At 44.4% G+C, this 26,122-nt stretch overlaps 1 protein-coding gene across 1 annotated transcript in view; it reads left to right on the forward strand.

The window, feature by feature from the left end:
* CSMD2 (CUB and Sushi multiple domains 2) overlaps window positions 1–26,122 on the forward strand; it is a 752,464-nt gene that overhangs the window by 542,683 nt on the left and 183,659 nt on the right. The window contains exons 28-30 of the mRNA XM_012554226.1: window positions 2,709–2,865; window positions 5,486–5,677; window positions 10,594–10,720. Coding sequence (XP_012409680.1) covers window positions 2,709–2,865; window positions 5,486–5,677; window positions 10,594–10,720 — 476 coding nt within the window. The remainder of the gene's footprint in view (window positions 1–2,708; window positions 2,866–5,485; window positions 5,678–10,593; window positions 10,721–26,122) is intronic.

Consider the following 26,122-nt stretch of genomic DNA (forward strand, 5'->3'; position numbering starts at 1 on the left):
AATTTCAGGTAGGCTCAAGGACAAAAGCACTAGAAGAAAATATTGGTTCATTTATTTATTATACATTTATTAAGTGCCCGTTTTGTGCCAGGCACTATTTTGGGTATTGATGTGTGAATAATTGTAGATTGGGTTAATTTCATGGTGGAAATTCCTGCAGCTATTTAAAGGCTGTTGTGGCAAAATATACAGATTGTATTAAGAGAACGAGCAGATTGCTGTATAGTATCTATAGTCTGACCCTATTTTCATTTTAAAAAATATAAATAAATATATAAATATAAGAAAAGGTACGCATAGAACAAAGCCTGGGAAGAGTCACCAAACTGTCATTAGTGCTAGCAAATTTTTGTTTTCTTTGTGCTTTTCTGTGTTTTGTAAGTTTTCTACAATAAAATATTTTATTGTAATGAGACATTTTTTTCTTAGTGAATCAGAATGAATTATACTTTGAAATTAAGGAAAAATCCTGTTCCCATTAAACTTTTTATTAACAATAATTTTTAATACCATCCTATATTCAGTTAGTTTCAAATATCTAATTAGCTCATAAATGTCATAATGTTTTTTAAATTTATGGTTTGAGTCAGAATCCAAAGAAGGTCCACACGTTAGATTGGTTGTCTTTTAGGTGTTTTTCAATCTATAGGTTTCCCCCTCTGTTATGGATTGAATTGTGTCCCCAAAAAATATATGTTGTAAATGCTAACCTCTATGCCTGTGGTGGAAACCCTGGCGGCGTAGTGGTTAAGGGTTTGGCTGCTAACCAAAAGGTTGGCAGTTCGAATCCATCAGGCACTCCTTGGAAGGTGTATGGGGCAGTACTGCTCTGTCCTGTAGGGTCACTATGAGTCGGAATCGACTTGATGGCAGTGGGTTTTGGTTTATGCCTTCGGTTATAGTCCCATTTGGGAATGGGTTGTCTTTGTTATGTTAATGAGACCGGATTAGTGTAGGATGTGTGTAAGTCAATCACTTTTGAGATATAAAAGATTAAATAAGCAAGCAAGAAGGCAGAGATGGTGTAAGATAGATGCCAAGACATATGGAGATCTCCAAGGAACCAGGAAGCAGAAGCTGAAGAGACAAGGACCTACCTCCAGAGCTGACAGAGAAAGCCTTCCCCTAGAGCCAGTGCCCTGAATTTGAACTTCTAGCCTCCTATACCATGAGAAAATAAATTTCTGTTTGTTAAAGCCACCCACTTGTGGTATTTCTGTTATAGCAGCATGAGATAACTAAGACACCCTCCATCTCTTTTCTTCCTTTGTAATTTATTGGTTGAAAAAATCAGGTCATTTGTCCATTCTGGATTTTGCTGATTACATTCTATCATTTCATATATTCTGCTGTACTTCCTGTAAGTTGGAAGTTGGATCTAGAGGCTTGATCTGATTCAGGAATTTTTTTCTTTTTTTTTTTTTTTTTGGCAAGATCAATCCATAGGTGGTGGTGTGTCTTCCATCAAGAAGCACATGATGTCTGCTTCTCCCTCTTAACTGTAGCAACCATTGAGGATTAATGCCTTGGTCCATTCATTCCAATGTATATTTTAATGGGTAAAATATTTTTATAACAATTTGGATTCAGCAGAGCACTAAACCCTAAAGTGGTGTCATCTCAGTCTATCAGTGATATAAAGCAATTGCATATAAGATCTGGAAACAGACTTGAGGTACCCAGAAGCCTGAACAAATCTCCGTAATATACAGCACTGTTAGCTTGAAGAATGGCTTCTTTTAGAAAGGTTTTGCTTCATAAATAGTCGAGTGGAAATATTGTCCCAGTTTGCTGCCAGCTGGCACCACGTTGTGTGCCATGTACAAATATCCATCACCCACCCATGGATCCCATCTTTGATATTTACCAAAGCACCAGGGGGTCTTTCACTCAATCACAACTTCTGTTGTTATTTGTAGAATTATCTGGAAAGGAGCAGCAACCCTGAATCCTGGGGAGCCAGTTCATTTTTCTGATGATTGTTGTCTTTGCCGATACTCAGAAGTTCAGGGGACAGATGGGAGTCAGGAAAGCCAGATGCCTGCACGATTCTACCCCTGACAAGCCCAGCAGGCCTAGATGGAGCCCTCATTTTAGTAGGAAAGAGACAGAGGCTGACCTTGGGGGAGGGAAAGGGACCCTGACAAACTAGTCACTTGAACTCCATCCTGCCTGGATCCCAGGGGCCATGTCCAGCAAAGTGGTTGAGACTGAGGCCACTGCCCCAGTGCGGTGGGGTGCAGGAGGGTGGCTGTGTCAGCTACTGGAAGGACAGGATTGAGTGTTTAGCAGTGGAGATGCCTGCTGCATTCAGCCTGCCTGTCTGCAGGAACGGATGGCTGAGGGAGTCAGACAACTCCACCCTGGCCTCACCAGGCTGCTGACGGGTAAGCTGATGCCATATGGGGGTTGAAGGAGCAAGAGCAGATCTCCACTGGAAAGGTTAGAATAGCAACCCGTTTCTAGAAACTGGATTCACGCTGAGATGGGATGGACGCAGCACTGGCACGAAGTGGAAACAAGAGATGCTGACGACTTGCTCCATTGCTAACTCCACGCTGCCATCTTCCTTGTACCTGATGACTCACTGCCCCCTGGCAGTTCTTATTGGTGCAGAACTCTGGACATTTGGGCTGTGGGGTGAGAAATTCTTGTTTGAAATAAGGCCATGCTGATGATGTTGGTTTGCTTATCTCTCCTGTGTCCAGGTGTACGATGGCAACAACAACTCTGCCCGTTTGCTGGGGGTGTTCAGCCGCTCTGAGATGTTGGGAATGACTTTGAACAGCACGTCCAGCAGTCTGTGGCTTGATTTTATCACCGACGCTGAAAACACCAGCAAGGGCTTTGAACTGCACTTTTCCAGTAAGTCTTCCTTGCATCGGAGCGGACAATGAAGTCAGGCTTTCCCTGGCCCACAGACAGAGGGAGGTTGGGCTCTGGGACACTGTCTACCACATAAATAGGTTTGATTTTCTCTAACTGGTGCTTGCTTAGCCGGATGCTTCCTCCAAGACATTGTGCCTATGATTTGGATAAGCTGCCACTCAGACTGCAGCTTCATGGCGTGAACATGTGGTTAACCGAGCTGAGGGTCACATCATACTTTTTACTCACTCATGCTAAATGAGCCTTTTAAATTAAAACACCCAAACATTGTTGTTCAGTGCTGTCAGTTGATTCCAGCTCATAGTGACCCCATGTGAAAGAGCAGAACTGTCCCATAGGTTTTCTCGGCTGGAACCTTTAGAGGAGCAGATCACTAGGTCTTCCTCTTTTGGAGCCACTGGGTGGGTTCAAACCGACAGCCTTTCAGTCAGAAGTTGAGCACTTAACCGTTTGCACCACCAGGGCTCCTTCAGCATAGGCTTCCCTAATCGTGGCATTAATAAAATAATGTTCGGCTCCAGCACAAACACTAATGTATAATTACATTCTTTGTTACCCATTGCTGTTGAGTCGATTCCAACTCATAGCAACCTATAGGATAGAGTAGAACTACCCCATAGAATTCTCAAGGCTGTAATCCTTAGAGAAGCAGACTGCCACATTTTTCTCTTGTGGAGCGGCTGGTGGGTTCAAACCACCTACCTTTTGGTTAGCAGCCAAACACTTAACCACTTCACCACCAGGGCTCCTATGTTCTGTGTTACTACTCCCTAAAGACTGAAGTCTTGATTCTTTCTCTCTTTTTTTCATTAGTTTAACTTTCTCTTTTATCACTGGGATTTTGAAAATGGGAAGCACCCAGGCATGTAAGCAGCCCCAGAGCACTTGGGATCACATTCCCCGCCCTCTGGCTTCACAGACATTTTATTCATCTATTGGAGCCTCTACTTGCTCCTTGTTGTTGTTAGATGCCATCAAGTGGGCCCTTGACTCATGGCAGCCCCAGGTACAAGTAGATCGCAGGCCTTTCTCCCTAGTCCTTCTTAGTCTAGAAGCTCCGTTGAAATCTGTTCAGCATCATAGCAGCACATAATCCACCACAGACAGATGGGTGGTGGCTGCTCTTGGGGTGCATTGATCAGGAATTGAACCTAGGTCTCCCACATGAAAGGGGAAAATTCTACCACTGAACTACCACTCGCTCATTAGGTAGGAAGGAATGTGTTCTAGAATGTCTTAAAATCCAATGAGTATCCATCAGCTGATGAACAGATACAATGGAATATTATTTGGCAATTTAAAAAATGAAATACTGGTACATGCTACAACTTGGATGAACCTTGAAATCATGCTAAATGAAGGAAAACAGTCTCAAAAGACCACATAGTGTATGGTTCCACTTATATTAAATGTCCATAATCAGCAGATCCATAGAAACATAATGTACATTAGTTTTTTCCTAGAGCTGGGTATGTGAGGAGGGGGTGTTGGGGAGGAAATGGAGAGTAACTGCTAATGGGTACGGGGCTTCCTTTTGGGCTGATGAAAATGTTCTGAAATCAATTGCAGTGATGGTTGCACAACTCTGAATATAATAGAAAACACTGAATTGTGCACTTTAAGTGGGTGAATTGCATGGTATGTGATTATATCTCAATAAATCTGTTATTAAGAAACCCAGTGAGTATACTCAGAATTCCCCTGCCTGGGCTCTCAGCTGCCCAGCTTAGGGATCTTCACCTGTTACAGCAGACAGTACAGCGGAGCCGGATTAAGCAGAGTCGCATTGAATCACACCGCTATCATTTGACAGTTGTGTGGCTTTGGAACAATTTATTTAACCTTCCCAAGTCAGTGTTCACAGTTGTAAAACGCAGATCATTATACCTACCTATAACACTCCTGTGAATAACAAGTGAGAGATAACATACATAAAGCATCGTATAGTAGAGCTCTGTATAAGTCGGCTCCCTTTTCCAGCGTTTTGCAATAGTTTATTTAAGCAGAACATAATTGAGCTTTTAAACATACATTTAAAGTGACTTTTCCATGTTACACTATCCCCTCAGGATGTCTCAGTGGGCAAAATGGAAAAACACAGCTCCTGCTAGCAAAACACTATGGGGTCAAACACAGGAAATAGAAAACCCAGGCCTTCTGCCTGAAAGCAATTAAAAGCTGTCATGAGAAAAATGGGAGCCCTGGTGGCACAGTGGTTAAGAGCTCGGCTGCTAACCAAAAGGTTGGCAGTTCAAATCCACCAGCCGCTCCTTGGAAACCGTATGGGGCAGTTCTACTCTCTCCTATAAGGTCACTATGAGTCAGAATTGACTCGATGGCAATGGGTTTGGCAGTGGGCTTGGGAGAAATAACTGGAATCATTTGCATATAGCACCAGGGGAATGAATGCTCCTTAATTTAATATCCCCTCACCTGAGTATTGAAATATGGAGGGAGTCCCAAATGGTGGCTCCATCAGAACCTGGAGGCACTCACCAGGTGTCTTCCTGGAGCACATGGGCTCTGAGGGAGGAGAGGAAGCATGGTTCCTGTCACAGGGGCACCTTGCTCACACGGCCTCTTCTCTCTTCACCAGGTTTTGAACTCATCAAATGCGAGGACCCAGGAACCCCCCCGTTTGGCTACAAAGTCCATGATGGAGGTCATTTTGCAGGGAGCTCTGTGTCCTTCAGCTGTGACCCTGGATACACCCTGCGGGGCAGTGAGGAGCTGATGTGTCTGAGTGGCGAGCGCAGGACCTGGGACTGGCCTCTCCCCACCTGCATCGGTAGGAGGCCTGTTGCTCTTCAACTCTCCCCACCCCGGGTTCCCTGCTCTGGTCTCAGTAAGGATCTTAGCCCTTCAGGATCTGGGGGCCTGTCTAGCCTGACCGAGCCCCCCGTTGAACAGGGATCATCATTCTCATCCTGCCCCACCCGTCTCCATGTCCTCACTTTCACACCTCATTACCTCATGCAGCAGCACAGCCAGGCATGGTGGATTGTCACTGTCACACATTTAGTAAGTAGCCTAGAGCCAAGGCATGCCCTCAGAGTTGTAACGCTGGAGATGGAAAAGAGGTGGGAGAGTCAGTTAGAAAGGGAGACGTTCGGGCCTTTGCCTGCATTCCAGTGGTCCCTTCACCACCAGGACTCAAACAAGTCTCCAGCTCACTCTGAGCCTCGGTTTCCCTACAGGTAAAATTCTTCCTTTCTAGGGGAAGGTTGAAGAAAGAGTAAGGTAATTAATTAGCATCTTCTTAAGCCTGAGGTACATCCAGTGTCAGCAGAGGCTCTGGGGAAGCCTCATCCTTGAGTCTCAGGACAAGAGAAGGCCGACCTAAGGCAGAAGTGTGAAGTAGGTGAAACACATTGTCCTGTTTGTCTGGACTTTTCATCTCTTACTACCCACCTCACTCCACATTTTACCCTCCTCACTGATCAGGATTCCTACCACACTGCTTTGTCCCACCTCCCCAGCCCGAGACCAGGCCTTTCCCTCTCCCCATTTCCTTCCCCATGTCCCAGAACCTCAGTGTGTCCATGGGCACATCACTGGCTAATCTTACAAGATCAAAAACATCCATTGGAAAAACATTTAAGTGCCTACCATGCATGTATCACAATTGGTGTGTGTTTGGGTGTGTGGAGAAGCATAAAAATAAAGAAAGCGGAAAGAATAAAGCATGTTCCCTGTCCTTGGGGAAACTCATACTCTAGCAAGGGGAATTGACACATAAACAGGTAATTAGAATATAAGATAATCACTGTAAAAGAATTAATGTGCAAAGTGTTGGGAAATACAGAGGAAGTTTTCCATAGAAGGTGATGTTTCTATTGGGATTAGGAAGGATGGGTAAAAATACACCAATGATGGGCGAGAGGGGTGTGGAAGGGAAGAATTCTAGTTTAAGCACATGCAAGGGCTGGCGGTATGAAACAGCCATGATGGGAAGCGCTAATGACTGAGATTGGTTCTTTTCCCCAAGACAACTGTGTTTTAATAGGATCTTCAACACTGTTACACAGAAGAGGGTCTACGGGCAAGGATTTTAAGCCTGAAAGTAGACAGACCATAGTAGTGGCCTGTAGGGTCTTCCTCCCTCTTTGTGCTTGAGCTTGACCCAGTCTGCAGGCATGCCCCAGCCCTTTCCCCCTTCATCCCTCTTCCCACTTCTTTCGTTCATGTGTCAGGCCCTGTGCCAGATACTGGGGATGCAGAGAAGAACAGATCCCAGGCAGTAGGGGAGACACATACATAAACAGACAATGGCATAACGCCAAACAAAGGCAAGCCAGAGCAAGCAAAATGTGAAGGAGGCAGGATGATTCACATGATAAAAGAGTTATTTGCTTTGCAGAAAGGATTCGCTGTAAAGTTGTTTGAGTATCAAACATCCTGATTGGACTAGACTTAGAGGATCTACTTGAACGGGGCTAGCATTTATACTTCGAACCTTGGAGGCCTTTTACAATGAGACTCGCTCAAGCTCCACTGCTGGCGGTGAGGCTGTGTATTTGGGATTTTTATATTTTTATGTATGTCGTATCATGGTAGACTTCATTATGGCCTACCAGAAATGACTGCTATGGCTTAAAGCATCCAGGTGTCTTCTTCATTGATGAGCTAGCTGAGTGGACTCGCAGGCAAACAAATCAGCCAAAGCTCTAGGATGGGAAGAAAGGAGAAGTCCAGAAAGGGTAGAGTCTTAGGGTCCTGATGTTGGTGAATCCACTCATGCTTGCCCATTTGTCCCCCTCCTGCCCACCAGCCATTCCTCAGATGCAGGGATCCTGTGGGAAAGAAGTAGTTGTGTCCATGAGGAAGTGCTGCCAGTACTGCTGCCTCCAAACACTTGCTGGGAAGCAGGAGTTGCTTCTCCATCTGGAATGTGGAAGGAGGCGCTAGCCAAGGACCTGGTTAATGGTGTGCCATCTTTCCAGCTGCCTCCTCTGCATGTGTGGCTAGACAGGCTTCCTCCCCACAGCTTATACGCCTCCCTCTCACCCACACCCTGCTCTCTTCCATTGTCCCATTATGCCTAACATCTTTCAGTCAGGTTGGCACCCCCTGTCCCAACAGCACCGTGGAGGAAGGACTCACAGCCAGTGAGGCTTTGAGCAAAGGATCTGGTCTCCTGAGCACCCTTAGTGGTAGAGGGCCCCCTTCCCCCAGCCCTTCCTTAGTGGTCCTGTGTGAAGCCATGGAGCCCTTGATACGCTTGATGGGTTCTTTATAGCAAGGTCAACCTTCCATCTGTGATCTTGATCCCATCTTCTCCTACTTATTCTATGTTCTTACTTAATTATTCCTTTTCCTTAATAGCTCTGTAGTAAGTCTCCTCCTCTTCATTTTCACTTATGTTGCCTGGGTGCAGATCCTCATTGTAATTAGTCTGGAAGGCAATAGCTTCTTTTATTCATTTGGTCACGCATCCATCCATTCATTCAGTAAGCACTTATTAAGCATCTATAATGTGCCAAACACTATACTAAGTATTTGATATGCAAATATGAGTAAGACAAGATCCCTGCTGCCAAGGAGCTTCTAGTCTTGTGGATGAGATAGGTATGATTTAGTAACATGCCGTGGACCCTATGATGAAAAGCTGTTCAAGTTATAATGAAGACGCAAAGGAGACCAGTGTCAATTCTACCTGGCGTGGAGGGATCTACAGAAGGTTTCGTAGGGATGATGTTTGTCAGGTTGTCAGTCCAAGTAGAGGCATGAAGCAGTCTAGTGTGCTTGAGTTCATGAAGTTGATTAGATTTGGCTGGAGCGAAGGGGTAGGGTGGGGGGGCCAGAGACGCCAGAGGGAGCCCCTCTGGAGTCTCGTTGGGCTCTATTGCAGAATTTGGTCTTCATTCCAGGAAGGATGTTTTCGTGGTCAGATTTGCATTTTAGAAAGATCCCTCTGGTGGCACTGCTGAGAGTGGACAAGACTCAACTGTGCCAGCCAGGAGATGATGAAGGCCTGAGCAATGGAGACAGAGCAGGATCCTCTGTGGAAATAAAAAAAAAAAAAATGTTGCTGAGGTGGATCTTAGAAGCAGATTAGATGTGGGGGATGAAGGAGGAGAAGGCCAGAAGGGGTCATCTGTCTCAGGTGACTGTTCCACCCCTGCCACCCAACCAGCCTGGTCAACTCTTATTCCTCCTTCAAGATTCATTTGAAACCAGGGTCCTCCCTTCCTCTCCCTGCCCTGTAACAAGAGAAATTGGCCACATCCTCCTCTGTGCCGCGACTTGCCATGAGTGTGCCTCGATCAGGGCATGCAGCACACACTGGGGCTGTGTCCTCTGCTCGTCCATAAGCTCATCCAGAAGAGGGACTGTGTCTTGTTTACTTCTCTACTCCTGCACCTAGCACAGGTTCCGTTGCTGTCAAGGAGCAGGTTCAAGGCCTGCATCTTCCTCCCTGTGAGGCCTTGAGTTTAGTCACAGAGTAGGCTGCCATCCCTACACACAGGGTATGCAGGGACCTTTTCTTTTCTTTTTTTTTTTTTTTTTAACGGCTTTATTGAGATATAATTCACATACCATACAATTCACTATCTAACGTGTACAGTTTAATGGTCTTTTAGTATATTTGCAGGGTTGTGCAACTATCACTACAATCCAATTTTTTAATGTTTTGTCCCCCCAAGAGGAGACCCCACACCCATTAGCAGTCACCCCTCTACCCCCTCCCTCCCACTCCCCAGCCCTGGCAACTACTAGTCTACTTTCTGTCTCTAGAGATTTGCCTGTTGTGAACATTTCATGTAAACGGAGTCATAAAATATGTGGCCGTTTCTGTCTGGCTTCTTCCACATAGCATAATGTTTTCAGAGTTCATGCAAGTTGTAGCATATATCAGTACTTTGTCCTTTTTTGTGGCTGAATAATAGTCCATTGTATGTATATAGCACATTTTGTTTATCCATTCATGAGGTGATGGACATTTGGGTTATTTACACTTTTTGTCTGTTCTGAGTAATGCTGATACGAGCATTGTTGTACAACTTTTGTGTGAACCTATGTTTTCATTTTTCCTGGGTCTATTCCTAAGAACCAAATTGCTGGGTCATATGTTTTAACATTTTGAGGAACTACCAAATTCTTTTCTATGGCAGCTGCACCATTACACATTCCCACCATCCTAGTAGGTGTGAAGTAGTATCTTATTGTGGCTTTGATTTGCATTTCCCTAATGACTAATGAGGAGCCCTGGTAGCTCAGTGGTTAAAGCATCTGACTGCTAACTGAAGGGTAGCAGTTCAAACCCACCATCCACTCTGTGGGAGAAAGATGTGGCAGTCTGCTTCCATAAAGATTCACAGCCTTGGAAACCCAATGGGACAGTTCTACTCTGTCCTATAGGATCACTATGAGTCAAAATTGACTCAATGACCATGGGCTTTTTTTTTTTTTTTTAACGACTAATGCTATTGGCATCTTTTCATGTGCTTATTGGCCATTTGTCTACTTTTCTTTGGAGAAATGTCTATTCAAATCCTTTGCCCATTTTTTAAAAATTGATTATTTGTCTTTATTGTTGAGTTGTAGGAGTTCTTTGTATATTATGGACCTTTTTATTTGCTGTACTCAATCACCTGGAATAAACGAGAGGGACTCAGGGATCCACAAGCAAGAGAAGCTACTAAGTCACTGCTGGCAGCTCAGCCTACCCCAAGAAGCTCACTCTTTTGGGATTTCTTTCAGCTGAATGTGGTGGGACAGTGAAAGGAGAACTGTCAGGACGGGTGCTGTCACCAGGGTATCCAGCTCCTTACGAACACAATCTCAACTGCATCTGGACCATCGAGGCTGATGCTGGCTGCACCATTGGGTAAGTATCAGGGCCCGCAAAGTAACCACTGCCAGTTGTTCAGAGGAGCCATCACCAGCATTGTCACCTGGCCATCCGGCTAGTGCCTGGACCTGCCCACATCACCTGGAAGTCCTTGTGGTCAACAGTGGTTGCTACGGCCCAGGCTTGTGCTGGGTCTTATAGGAAACCTGGAAAGGACAGTCTCAGCCTCACAGGGCTGCTTCTAAGTTCACAAAACCCACTGACGTAGATGACCCACTTACAGCAAGGTAGCTGAGGACACAGGCTTTAAGTCACACAGATCCATTTGAATCCCAGCCCGCCATTTACTATTTGCAGTACTTTGAGCAAGTTCCTTAATCTCTCTGAGACTCACTATCTTCTTCAGTAAATTATAGGTTATAATACTGGCTTCCCAGGAATAACATAAAGCATTTAAATGAGATATTGCATGTAATATGCTCAGCATGGTACTTGGGACATGGTACATATTTAATAATGGTTGCTGTGGTTATTTCTCTGAAGTAGGACTCAGGTGTATGATGAGTGGAACCGGATAGTCCCTCGATAAACATTGAATGAACAATGAGTGAATCAAGAGCGTAAGTGACTATTGTACTCTAACAGACACATCTACAAGTCAGGAGAAGGTTTTTCTGCTTCCCTATTTGGAGCGTCATTCAGTCATTCTCTCACATGGCAGTACTTGTGCAAGGTGCTGGCGTTACATCAATGAGTGAGGCCCAGTCGCTATTCACAGAGAGTGGAGGAGAAGTGCCTGTACAATGAGCTTCACACAAGGCACAAAAGGAAGGGGAATGAGAAGGCAGGACAGGAGGAGATGAGGGGTGTTATTCTGGAAAAGTGGCACAGAGCTGAGTCCTGAATCATGGAGAGGAGGTTGGTAGGTAGCCATAAAGGAAGGCTGGTGTGGAGGGGAAGGGCCTACTAACACAGGAAGTGAAGCCTTGTGCTCAGGCTCAGATTGCTGGAAATGATTTCATGTGGCTGGAGCATCGCATGTGAATTGGTAGGTGGGAGGAGCTATGGGACAGGAAACTGGGGAAGTATGCTGTGGCCAGAGCATGGAGGGCCTTGGGTGCTGTGAGGCTGGTTTGGATATATTCTGGGATAGGCAAGGCCTGGGAGCCCAGTGGAGAAGCTGTGTCCAGAGTCTGACTAGAGGGTGATGAGGCCTGAACCCCGGCAGTGGAGTGGGGGTGGAGAAGTAGGCACACATTCAGGAGACAGTTAGGAGGTCACACCAGCTGGTCCCACTCTCCTCAATAAATATGGAAATTGAGGTTTCTTTCATTTTCCCCTTTTTTTATTGTGTGACATATAATAAGTAAAATATACAGAAAAGTTGGAAGAACAGTGCCATAAACACCTGCATTCCTACCACCTAGACTCAGCTGTTGTTAATATTTTGCCGTATTTGCTTCCTTTTTTTTGTTCTTTTTTCGACCTTTTCTCTTCTTGCCAAATCACTCAAAAGCACATTGCAGACATTGATCTTTCTTCCTAAACGCTTTGGTACGCGTCTTCTAAAAAGGAGGATATACTTCTCTGTGACACAGCAACATCAGCATACCTCAGAAACCAGCAGTTCTCTGGGAATTAAGATTTAGGACAAGGGCTGAAGGAGAGCAGAGCTGGTCTCGGAGCAGCTGACAGAGGGAGAGCACAAGAGACAAAGGAAGGGCTTTCTGGTCAGGAGTGAGGACCATTATCACTTAGGGGAATGGTGGTGTGGAGGGGACACACGAGGATCACTTCCCAGCTCTCAGGAAGAGAACATCAAAACGAATACAGGAAATAGACTTCCCTTGGCAGCGTAGAAGGAGCTCTGGTGGCTCAGTGGTTAAGCACTCAGTGCTAACCGAAGGGTTGACGATTCAAACCCACCAGCTCCTCTGTGGAAGAAAGATGTGGCAGTCTGCTTCTGTAAAGACTACAGCCTTGGAAACCCTATGGGACAGTTCTACTCTGTCCTGTAGGGTCTCTATGAATTGGAATCAACTTGACAGCAACGGGAACGAAACAGAACAGCAACATAGGAAGAAGTAAAAAGTCATGGAGGGGAGGGGTTGTGGGAGACAGGCTGAGTGTGTGTGTGAGGACCACAAGATGGGAAATAGCCAGGAGAATGTGAAGGTGACATCAGTCCTCAATCCTGGGAGGCTTCTTGGGACCATGACAACCTCAAAGGAGCCAGTGCTAAGTAAGCAGAGGAGAGTGAGGGGTGGGTGTCTTTCCTGTGCTCATCGGCCCGCACCCCAGCTCACCATCTCAGCCACACTGTAGCAGGCGCTTGTGTACTACTCATTTCAACTCTCTCTTCTGCTCCCCTCATCTGCCTCCTCTCCCCTCTCTCCCCTAGTTTCCCTCCCTTCATCATCCCCCCAACCCTCAACACATACCTCATTGAATAACCAGCAGAAAATTTAGGGAATCATAATTAGACTGAATTAAGATGAACACAAAAGCCCCTTTTGTATTTGAGTCCTTATTCAGAGATTTAGTTATTACTTTTCAAAATGGGGATTTTTTATAGCATTTTCTATATAAAGATTCTTAAATAGACACAAAATGTATATTTCTTCATTTAGAGATTTACATATAATTTATATATAAATATATATAATATACGTGTGTGTAAATATAATAAATCTCAAATTATATCTATAATCCATCAAGTCTGTCCCTGACTCATGGTGACCCCATGTGTTACAGAGTAGAAGTAGTCTGTAGGGTTTTCTTGCTGGCACAGTTAAGCATTTGGCTGCTAACCGAAAGGTTGACAGTTCTAACCCACCCAGCAGCTCTGTGGGAGAAAGACCTGGTGATCTTCTTCTGTAAAGATTATAGCCTAGGAAACCTTACAGAGCAGTTCTACTCATGCTTGGTAAAGTAGAGGGTCAGCAAAAAAAGAGGAAGAACTTCAGCGAGATGGATTGACACAGTGGCTGCCACAGTGGGCTCAAACATACCCACTGTTGTGAAGATGGCGCAGGACCAAGCGATGTTTTGTTCTATCACATGGGGTCACTATGAGTCAGAATCAACTCAACAGCACCTAACAACGCAACAACAACAAATCTTTACAGAAGCAGATCACTAGGCCTTTTCTTCCATGGAGCCGCTGGTGGGTTTGAATGGCCGGCCTTTAGGTTAGCAGCCGATTGAAAATCACTTATTCTACCTGGACTCCTTACATATATAATGGCAAGTCAATTCCAACTTAATAGATACTCCTTTTTTAAAAATTCAAAATGCAAACAATATAGGAATTTATAAAGTAGAAATCAAAAATCCCCATAGTCTTACTCTGTTCTCTTCCACACACCCCACATAATATAACCATTGTTATCAGTTTGTTCTACTTATTCTTTTAAATATTTTATATGCCAATATAGACAGAAAGCAAATGCAATAAACATGGTTTCTAAAATAAGATCATCTGTAGCATGGCTCAGTAATTTGCTTTTTGTTTTACCACTTCGTCGTATATCATTGCCTTATTATGTCAATATATATAGATCTCCCACATCCTGTTTGAAAGCAACAGGGAATTCTACTGTACGCACAAATATAATTTATTTAACGACTCCTTTATTGATGAAGTGAATATTTTCAGTTTTTCAACAAGTGAGCATGAATCTTTGCCCAGTCTTCCAATTATTTCCTTAGGATATATTCTTAGAAGGAAAATTTTGATACATGACCTCAAATCTCCCTCTAGATACTGCAACAATTTGCATGTTCACTGAAAGTCCATGAGAGGCCTGATTCCCCAGACAACATCACTAGATGTTGTCAATCCTTTTAGTGTGTGCCAGTTTGATGGACAAAATGATATTTTTTTGTCTTTACTGCTTCAAGTTCTTTATGTATGTTTCTTCTGGGGAATTTGTCTTTTTCATATGTTCTACTGTTTTAATTTCTAAGTAGTCTGTCATTTCAGTTTAGAGTTCTTTTTAACCCAAGAATGTTTAAGAATTTTTTTAAATTTACCAAATGGTTATATTTTTTGGATTATCTTTATTATTATTATTATTATTATTATTGCATGTGCGTTTTTTGCTTTCTGAATTTTTTTTGTTTTATATATGTTCCATGGATATTTGAAAAAAATGAAGAGTTCAGGGTTCTATATATTTCTGTTACATCGCATGTACTATACTTTCTTTCAAGTAAAATGCATTATGCTTCTTTATCACATTCTTTTATTTTTAACTCTTCTCGTTGCTAGCTGATTTGATCAAATTGGCTTTGTTTTTCTTCTAGTGATGTGGAAGTTCTACATCCGGTTTTCATTTTGACAATGAGCTTGTTGTTTCATCATTTCAGTTCTTAGCAGTATTTACCCTGTTATTTACTGTCTGTATTTTGGAAATCTTGGTTTTATTTTTATTACAAGGAAACTGCATTTTGTTTTCAGATTGCTCCTGACAGCTTACTTTTGCTTTTATCAGTGTGTTATCATCTTGAATCTCTCCAAGAAAACTACTTAAGTTGTGTTTTACATTGTCTCCTGTTTTTGCCTGCATCAGCTGCATTTTGCAGTTGGGCCATTTGGTCTGATTATTCAGCCGGATTCCTTTTGAAGAGCTAATTCTCTTTATGTCCCAGGAGTTTTGTTATTCGTTCAGTATCAAATCATAGCCAAGAGCTGGACTCTGGTACCAGGCTACCTGCCACTGTTCTTACCTACATAGCTTGGGTGAGCTCTTTAAGCTCTCTGTGCATCAGTTTTCCCATCTATAAAATGGTGATTTAAAGTAATACCTATCACGTAGATTGCTGTAAGGATTAAATTAGTTAACTTACATAAAGCACTTAGAATAGTGCCTGGCATGTGATTCTCAAGTAATGAGGACTCCCATTGGGAGTTGGGTAGGTAGCTATGATGGTTAAGGTTGTGTGTCAGCTTGGGTGGGCCGTGATTCTCAGAGGTTTGTCAGCTGTATGATGGTGTGATCACTTCCATGATGAGATTTGATATAATGTGATCACCTCCAGGAGGGGATCTGCTCTGAGTAGCCAGTCAGTTGAAAGGGAGTTTCCTTGGGCATGTGGCCTGCATCGAATATAAGTGGACATTCTGGCAAGGCTTGCGGGCTTTTGCTTGCTCTGGATCCTGCAGCTGGCTCCTGTTCGTCTGACCTCCAGTTCTTGGGACTCGAGCTAACAGCTTACCTTTGGTCTTGCCTGCCGATCTTGGATTTGTCAGTCTTCTCAGCCTGCGAGCAAGAGCCCTGCTCTCTAACCTGCCGATCTTGGATTCACCAGCCCCTGTGGCTATGTGAATCAGGAGAAGCCTGAGGTACTTCCTTGATATAAATCTCTCTGTATATATATATATATTTATACTCTTTACTGGTTTGCTTCTCTAGAGAACCTAGCTTAAGACATTTGGTACCAAGAGTGGTTCTAGAGAAACAAAATTGTAAGGATGAGTTTTCTAAATTGGTTCTCAAGTCTGGTTAGTCTTAAAGATGTTGTTGACTCTGCTTCTAGTAGTAAAGAGGGCACTTCTAATCCATGGCGTGAGGTAGCAATTCAAATATGCAAAATATCACCACCAATAGATCAGGTATTGGTGAAAGGAGAGGCTCTGAGTGATTACCGTGTGCGATACCTTTCTACAATTTTGTCATAATGAGAAGTATAGGGAAGCTGGTTGGTTGGGCCTATTTTCACTAGACAAGCTGGTGAAGGAAAGAGATGAGCTCAGGGCTTCAGAGTCAAACCTCAAGTGCCACATAAATGACCTCAAACTTTCCACTTGTGCCTTGAAAGAAAGCCTGATTTCTTAGAGTAACAGAGCTGATATTGCCGAAACCAAACCCAGAGTCTTATCGTAAGAGCGGCTGAATTAAAAACGCCGACTCAATTGCCAACCTCGAGAGGTGTCTGAAGTTAAAGTGAGGGCATAGATTGGGAAGAAATGGGATCCTGAAACTTGGGATGGGGACATATAAGCAAATAATCAGGAAGCTGGAGACACTGAGGCCCTAAATTCCATTGAATCAGTCCTGCCGACAGAACCAGCCCTGTCACTCCCATCTGAAGAGATTACTCCATGTTTGTCTGCTAAACCACCCTCCCCTGTAAAACCATTAGTGCCTCCACCCCCATCTAATGAGATTAACCCAGCTGCTTCTAAAGAGCCTTTGTCTGAGTCATTGCCTGGGGAGTCACCTGAGGCAGATGCTTTACAAGACAATGCTGAATGTTCTCAAAACACTTCCCCACCACCGATTTTGGCTTCTAGACCTATAACTAGACCTAAGTCCCAGCAAGCCCCAAAAGGTGAAGTACAAAATATGACCCAGGAGGAGGTACACTACACTCCAAAAGAACTGCTTGACTTTTCTAATATGTACAAACAGAAACCTGGGGAATATGTGTGGGAATGGCTATTAAGGGTGTGGCATAATGATGCAAGAAACATAAAGATGAATCAGTCTGAGTTTGTTGATATGGGCCCACTAAGCACAGATTCTTCATTCAGTGTTTCAGCTCAAGAAGTTAGGAAAGGATCTAATTGTTTATTTGGTTGGGCCGCTGAAGCATGGATTAGGCATTAAATCAAGCTGAAATACCAGATGTACTTTGGTATACTGTAGAAGAAGGTATCCAAAGGCTTAGGGAAATTGTCATGCTAGAGTGGATTTATCAGATTAGACCAACAGACCCACTCCTGGAGTGCCCAGAGGATATAACTTTTACCACAACTGTGAGGAACAAATTTCTGAAGGGAGCCCCAGCATCCTTGCAGACTGCTGTGATTGCTATTTTATATAAGTCAGATTTGATGGTGAGAACTGCCCTGACTGAATTAAGACACCTAACTACAATGGGCCTGATTGGTGGTAGGGGCCAAGTGGCAGCACTCAATCGACAAAGACAAAGTAGGCGTGGTTACTAATGGGCAGCGGAGTCAACGCAGTAATCAGAATAGTCTAACTCATATGGACTTATGGTGTTGGCTACTTAGTCATGGTGTCCCTAGGAGTAAAATAGATAGGAAATCTACTAAATATTTACTTGATCTGTACAAGCAGATGAATTGCAGGTCAATTGAACTGCAGTCTAACTCGAATCGCCAGAATAGAGAGTCACGGCCCCTCAATCAATTCCCAGATTTGAGTGAGTTTAAAGACCCACAACCCCTTAAATGAAGGAATGGCCGGGTCCCCTTGAGGAAGGACTCCACTACACTGCAAAAAACTTATACTGTTAATCTTTCTCCCAGCCTTCCCCAAAGGGATCTATGGCCTTTTACAAGAGTGACTGTTCATTGGGGAAAAGGAAATAATTAGATTTTACAGGAATTACTAGATACTGTCTCTGAACTGACACTAATTCCAGGAGACCCAAAACGTCACTGTGGCCCACCAGTCAGAGTAGGGGCATATGGAGGTCAGGTTATTAATGGAATCTTAGCTCATGTCCATCTCACAGTAGATCCAGCGGGTCCCTGAACCCATCTTGTAGTGATGTCTCCAGTTCAGAAATGCACAAACGGGATTGATTCAGCAACTGGCAGAACCCCCATGTTGGATTCCTGACAAATGGAGTAAGGGCTATTATGGTAGAAAAAGCCACGTGGAAACCATTAGAACTGCCCCTACCTAGAAAAATAGTAAACGAAGTGCAATATCACATTCCTGGAGGGATTGCAGAGATTACTGCCACCATCAAGGACTTGAAGGATGCAGGGGTGGCAATTCCCACCACATCCCCATTCAACTCTCCTATTTGGCCTGTGCAAAAACCAGATGGATCTTGGAGAATGACAGTGCATTATCAAAAACCTAACCAGGTGGTGACTCCAATCGCAGCTGCTATTCCAGATGTATTGTTTTTGCAAATTAATACATCTCCTGGTACCTGGTATGCAGCTACTGATCTGGCTAATGCCTTTTTCTCCATACCTGTTTTGAAGGACCATCAGAAGCAGTTTGACTTTAGCTGACAAGGCCAGCAATACACCTTCAGTTGCCTAGCTCAGGGCTACATCAACTCTCCAGCCCTACGTCATAATTTAGTCCACAGGGACCTTGATTGCCTTTCCTTTCCATGAGACATCACATTATACTGATGACGTTATGCTGACTGGGCCTAGTAAGGAAGAAGTATCAATGACTCTGGATTTATTGGTAAAACGTTTGCATGCTGGAGGGTGGGAAATTAATCCCACAAAAATTCAGGCACCTTCCACCTCAGTGAAATTTCTAGGGGTCCAGTGGTGTGGGGCATGTCAAGATATGCCTTCTAAAGTGAAGGATAAGTTATTGCATCTTGCTCCTCCCAAAACTAAAAAGGAGGCACAATGCCTCATGGGCCTCTTTGGATTTTGGAGGCAACATATTCTTCATTTGGTGTATTACTTCAGCCTATTTATCAAGTGGCTCGAAAAGCTGCTAGTTTTGAGTGGGGACCAGAACAAGAGAAGGCTCTGCAACAGGGTCAGGCTACCATGCAAGCTGCTCTGCCACTTGGGCCATATAATCTGGCTGATCCAATGGTGCTTAAAATGTCAGAGGCAGGTAGAGATGCTGTTTGGAGTCTTTGTCAGGCCCCTATTGGTGAATCACAGTGCAGAACCTTAGGATTTTGGAGCCAAGTCCTGCTATCCTCTGCAGATAAACACTCTCCTTTTGAGAAACAGCTTTTGGCTTGTTACTGGGCCTTAGTAGAGATTGAACGCTTAACCATGGGCCACCAAGACACCACGCGGCCTGAGCTGCCCATCACGAACTGGCTGTTATCTGACCCACAGAGTCATAAAGTTGGACGTGCACAGAAGCACTCCATCATTAAATGGAAGTGGTATATACGAGATAGCACTCGATCAGGACCTGAAGACACAAGTAAGTTGCATGAGGAAGTGGCACAAGTGCCTGTGGTCTCCACTCCTGTCACATTACCTTCCATCTCCCAGTCTGCACCTATGGTCTCATGGAGAGTTTCCTTATGATCAATTGACTGAGTAAGACAAAACTTGTGCCTGGTTTACAGATGGTTCTGTGTGATATGCAGGCACCACTACCGCCCCTTTCTGGGAACTCCCTGTTTCTTACATAGCCAGGATTCATGGCACCTCCCTGAAGGACAGTGGGGAAGGGAAATCCTTCCAATGGGCCAAACTTGGAGCAGTGTACCTGGTTATTCACGTTGCTTAGAAGGAGAAATGGCCAGATGTGTGATTGTACACTGATTCGTGGGCTGTGGACAATGGTTTGGCTGGGTAGTCGGGGACTTGGAAGGAACATAATTGGAAAATTGGAGACAAGGAGGAAGGGGGAAGAGGTATGTAGATAGACCTCTCTGAATGGGCCAAACAAGTGAAGATATTTGTGTTTCATGTGAATGCTCACCACAGGGTGACTCAGCAGAGGATGATTTTAACAAGTGGATAGGATGACATGTTCTGTGGAAACCAGTCTCCTCTTTCCCCAGCTATTCCTGTCGTTGCTCAATGAGCTCATGAACAAAGTGGCCATGGTGGCAGGGATGGAGGTTATGCATGGGCTCAACAACATGGACTTCCACTCACCAAGGCCGACTTTGCTATAGCCACTGCTGAGTGCCCAATCTGCCAGCAGCAGAGACCAACACTGAGTCCCTGATATGGCACCATCCCTCAAGGTGATCAGCCAGCAACCTGGTGGCAAGTTGATTACTTTGGACCACCTCCATCATGGAAAGGGCAGCATTTTGTTCTTACTGGAATAAACACTTTTGTGGATATGGATTTGCCTTCTCTGCACACAGTACTTCTGCCAAAACTACCATCCGTGGACTTGCAGAATGCCTTATCCACCGTCATGGTATCCCACACAGCATTGCCTCAGATCAAGGGACTCACTTCACAGCAAATGAAGTGCAGCAATTGCCCATGCTCATGGAATCCACTGGTCTTACTATGTTCCCTATCATCCTGAAGCAGCTGGCTTGATAGAATGATGGAGTGGCCTTCTAGAAATAAAATTATGGTGCCAGCTAGGTGGCAATACCTTGCAGGGTTGGGGCAATGTTCTCCAGGAGGAAGTATGTGCTCTAAATCACCATCCAATATATAGCGCTGTTTCTTCCATAGCCAGGATTCATGGGTCCAGGAATCAAGGGGTGGAAATGGGAGTGGCATTGCTCACTATTACCCCTAGGAACCCATTCACAAGATTTTTGCTTCTTGTCCCTGCGAACTTACCCTCTGTGGGTGTAGAGGTCTTAGTTACAAAGGGAGGAATGCTCCCATCTGGAGACACACCACTGATTCCATTGAACTGGAGGCTAAGAATGCCACCTGGCCACTCTGGGTTCCTTATGGCTCTGGATCAACAAACAAAGGAGTTACCATACTGGCTGGTGTAATAGATCCTGATTACCAAGAGGAAGTCAGATTGATATTGCATAATGGAGGTAAAGAGTATGTCTGGAATGCCGGAACTCCCTTAGGGTGTCTCTTAGTACTACCATCCCTTGTGATTAAAGTCAGTGGACAACTATAGCAACCTAATTCTGACATGAAGACTGGTAATGGCCCAGACCCTTCAGGAATGAAGGTTTGAGTCACCCCACCAGGCACAGCACCACGACCAGCTGAGGTGCTTGCTGAGGGCAAAGGGAATACGGAATGGGGGGTGGAAGAAGGTAGTTCTAAATACAAGTTACCACCATGTGACCAGTTGCAGAAACGAGAATTGTTAATTGTTATGAGTATTTCTGCTTTGTATGTGTGCATCAAATATTTTTGTTTTCTTCACTTGTAAAATAAAAGAAGCAAACAGACGTAGTGCATTTTCAGTTGTGTGTGTTCATTGTATCATATTAGGCCAGAGTATGACTCTATAATTGTCTTTATTCAGAGATTATATAGGATTTAAGGATATGTGTACAGGTGCCGAAGTTGACAAGGAGTGGATTGTGATGGTTAAGGTTGTGTGTCAACTTGGATGGGCCATGATTCTCAGAGGTTTGTCAGCCGTATGATGTTGTGATCACTTCCATGATGAGATTTGATATAATGTGATCACTTCCATGAGGGGATCTGCTGTGAGTAGCCAGTCAGTTGAAAGGGAGTTTCCTTGAGCATGTGGCCTACATCAAATATAAGTGGACGTTCTGGCAAGGCTTGTGGACTTTTGCTCGCTCTGGATCCTGCAGCTGGCTCCTGTTCGTCTGACCTCCAGTTCTTGGGACTTGAGCTAGCAACTTACCTGCAGTCTTGCCTGCCGATCTTGGGTTCATCAGCCTCTACAGCTCCATGAATCAGGAGAAGTCTCTATCCTGACCCAGCCTTTGGGACGTTCCAGCCTTTACAACCGCGTAAGCCATTTCCTTTGTATAAATCTGTCTCTCTCTGTATATATTTATACACTTCACTGGTTTTGCTTCTCTAGAGAACCCAGCCTAGGACAGTAGCTTTTTATTTTTCCCAAGCAGGGCTTTTTATTTTTCCCAAAGTACAGGAGGTTGTAGGTCATCCCTTAAGGGTCACAGGTGTAGGTGCTGTGCTGTGGGCAGGAGCAGGTGTCAGGCAGGCTTTCAATGGGTGTCCAGATGGAAGACCATATGGGATAGCCAACAAGGTAGACTATTCCCAGGTGCACAGACGGAAGACTTGCAGGTGCCTCTCCCCACCTGCCCCAACTGCGACCAAGCATTGATTGCAACTGGAGGAATCCATGGTCAGGATTTACCCTAGCCATCTGGGCAAGGATAATCACTTTCTAGGAGGACCCAAGAGGGGCAGTCAGTGGTTGCAGGGATCTGTGGTCAAGCTCGCCCCTGCATGTGGTCCAAGTAGGAAGGTGGACCCTTTCTGGTATACCTGACAAGATGCTCTGGCAGGTGGGCCCTTCCCTTGAACACAGACAGCATCTACAGCACTGGGCAGGTGTTTTCCCCTGAGTTCCAAGAATGGGGCAGATTGGCTGATGGACTTCCTCTAAGCCTGGCATCTAATGGCAGGAGAGCAGACTGGTGAGTTCTTACCTGGTGAGCTCTTACCTGTGTCATCAGCACATGGAACATGGAAGTTTCCACTATATAGATGAGACCTCTTTTCCATTCCTAATATTGGATCTAAGTTTTCCTTTTTATAAAGAATGAACCAGCTCAGACAAAAATTGGAGAAGAGAGGAAGGCAAAGCCTTTTGCTCTGACCTTGCCTCTCTCTACCTATCATTTATCAAGTATCTAAGTATCCCAGGTTCTGGATCAGTTATTATTGTCCCTGTTTTACAGAGGAGATCATCGAGGCCCAGAAAAGCTGAATGCCTGAGGTCTCACCATTAACCCAGTGATGTGGGTTTTGAACCCACTCTTTTTAGCTACAGTCTTTGCTTTTTCCAGCCTGCCACTCTGGCTCTGTTTTAGTTCCACTTAACAAAACATGCTTTGAGCACTTTCTTTGTGCCAAAGATGTGTGAGGCTGTGCAGTGTGAGACATGAATCAGACTAAAGCCAGTCCTTATCTTCCAGGGACTCACATTCTAGTGGGAAAATAGTCAATTAAACAGGTACCTCCAAGACAAGATAGATGATGTAAGCACAAACCAGGTCCAGTAATGGGGAAGAGAGAGGAATTCTGCCTAGAGATGTGGAGGCAAACATTCCCAATGAGAAGTGGGGGAGCATAGGCGTGAACATAGGCGAAAATATAGGGTCTTCCCAGGAAAGAGTACTCATTTGATGTGATTGGAGGATAGGTAAGGGGAAGATAAGGCTGTGTGGATAAAGAGGGGTCTCTGGAGAATGCTGAATGTCAAGCTGAGAACTTTGAACGGATTTCTCAGTAGAAAGGAACCACTGGAATATTTTTAAGACAATAATGCAATTTAGTTCAATTCAAAAATTTGGAGCATTTACTCAGTGCCAGGCATTCTGCCAGGCCCTGGGGATATAAAGATAAATAAGACTCAGTTCTTGCGCTTGAAGGTCTCAGTCTTATAGATATAAATTATATCAGTTGTAATAGAAATAGAAAAAATGTCTAATGCTGGCTTCAACAGATGGGAGGTCTTTTTTCTCCTGGAACAAGAAGTCTGAAGTTGCCATCCAGACCTGGTATAGTTGCACAGAATGCCATTCACCTCTTTTCTTGCTCTGACATCCTTAGGCTCTCATACTCACAGTTACACAGTAGGCTGCTACAGCTCCAGGCATTGCATCTGCATTCAAGGCTAAAAGAAGAGGGAAGAGGAAAAGGCATGGAGCTCTCTCCTAGTGAGGCTTTGTGTATTTATTTGGGAAGAACTACCATCCCCAGAGACATCATCTTACTTCTTGTTAGTTATACTTACCGCCCCTGGCTGAGGGAAAGAGGGAGATCAATTGTGTTTTGCTTTTATGGCCTCAGTAGTAGAGACAAATGGGAAGCAAAGAGTTTGAAAATGGGGTATGAATTAGCCAACCTACAGTCTGCTACAGACTCTAATATAATGTGATAAATGCCATAGTAGACATATGTATAAAAGACAATAGCAAAGCATCTGTGATAATTCATAGTTCCAGGTAGCAGTTGGGGGTAGAGTGTTACAGAGAGGATGTGCTATTCTAGTTGCACTTTAAAGAACATTAGGAGTTTACCATACAGGCAAGTCAGGATCTTCCAGGCATGTAAAAGAGAGGAAGGTGTCAATGTACAGGGCTCATTGACTGGTGTGAAGTGATGATGATATCTCCACTTCAGGAAGATCAGGGGCAGCAGAGAGGAGGATAAACTGGAGTGGGAAGAGGCTGGGAAACCAGGCAGAAGTCTGTTGTCACTGTGTGAGGATCCTGGTTATGTTCAAAAGAACTAGGCTTTGTTTCTTGTGTGCAAGTTTGGTTGAGGTTGAAATGGCAGGCTACGTGGAGGAGGAAGGAGAAGGGAGAAAAGACAGGCCTTTCCAGGTGTGCTCTTCCTAAAGAGCCCCAGGAACCATGAGGGGTTGAGAACTTCCTGATCCAGGACTCTCTGACTGCTGCTCTTAACACCCATTTCGGGGGCCCTGGTGGTGCAGTGGTTAAGAGCTTGGCTGCTAACCAAAAGGTCAGCAGTTTGAATCCATCAGTCACTCCTTGGAAACATTATGGGGCAGTTCTACTCTGTCCTGTAGGGTCACTATAAGTTGGAATCAACTCGATGGCTTTGGTTTGGTTTTTAACACCCATTTAGCCATAAAGGAAACCCTGATGGCATAGTGGTTAAGAGTTCGGCTGCTAACCAAAAGGTCGGCGGTTCAAATCCACCAGGGGCTCCTCGAAAACCCTATGGGGCAATTCTCCTCTGTCCTGTAGGGTCTCTGTGAGTCAGAATCGACTCGATGGCAGCAGGTTTGGTTGGTTTTTTTAGCCATAAAGCTCATATTTGGCTAATAGTCCGAGTGTGTTGATTTTGTAATTGTAGGGATGCTTCCTAACGATTGATGCAGAGAGCAAGCCGGAAATTTCATCCTTGGCTGTCGGTCACAAAGCAGCAGGATTGCCGAGAGGGGAGGGGGCATGGTTCTGATTAATCAGAATCTCTGCCCGTTGGAACTTGTCTTCCCTGGGGGACACTGGGCTAGACAAAACATCGGACTGTGCTCGAAGCCAGATTCCCCCACTGCAGTCTCTGACAAGCCATAGGGCAGCAACTCCCCCCTGTGGTCAGTATTGCTTCTCTTTAACCAGCAAGTGGACAGCTGGCCCAGAAGAGGCAGAAGGCACCAGAAGCAAAGCTTCTGTTCTCAGCTCTTGCCAGGAATCCTGGCTGCAGGTTTAGCAGCTTCCAGAAGATTTATTTTTGAGCAGTGACAGTGAGTTAAACATCAAGCAGAGAAAGTCCATGTAATTGCGCTGCAAGAGCTGACCTTCCGAAGGAAATGAGCAGATCAACACATACACGGTTGGGTATTCCTTTGTCAAATTTAAGGTTGCAGCAACTCTGAGAATAGCCCAAAAGGAGCTCAAAAGTTTTTTGAAGGAGAGGATGCAAATGTGAATAACCTGGTAGGTATAAATGTAGCATGATAGTTTGAAGAGTGGTGGTGCTCTCTGGCCATTAAGTTTTTCATGTATCGCTCTAGAAAAAGAAACACAAACTATTTCAAATTATCCAAGAATAATAATCCAACCGAGCTACGCCAGTTAGTTGAATTGGCCAAAATACATCAACTTGACTGCCAGCGTACCAACTCAAAAATGAATTCCAACATCTCTTAGGAGGAGAATGAAGAGTTCAACCAAAGTAATATTCAGACTTTGTTGGTGGACCACACTGGCCCAGTATAGATCTCTCCTGTTTAAAAGACAGGCAAACAAACAAATAAAGCATGTGATGCCACCAAGAACCTGCCATTCATAAAAGGACACTTTCCCTAGAGAAATAGGAGAAAAACATACATACAATCACTTGTATCCTTATAAGAGGGATCC

The sequence above is a fragment of the Trichechus manatus genome, unplaced genomic scaffold (assembly GCF_000243295.1).
Source record: "Trichechus manatus latirostris isolate Lorelei unplaced genomic scaffold, TriManLat1.0 scaffold00015, whole genome shotgun sequence".
NCBI lineage: Eukaryota > Metazoa > Chordata > Mammalia > Sirenia > Trichechidae > Trichechus > Trichechus manatus.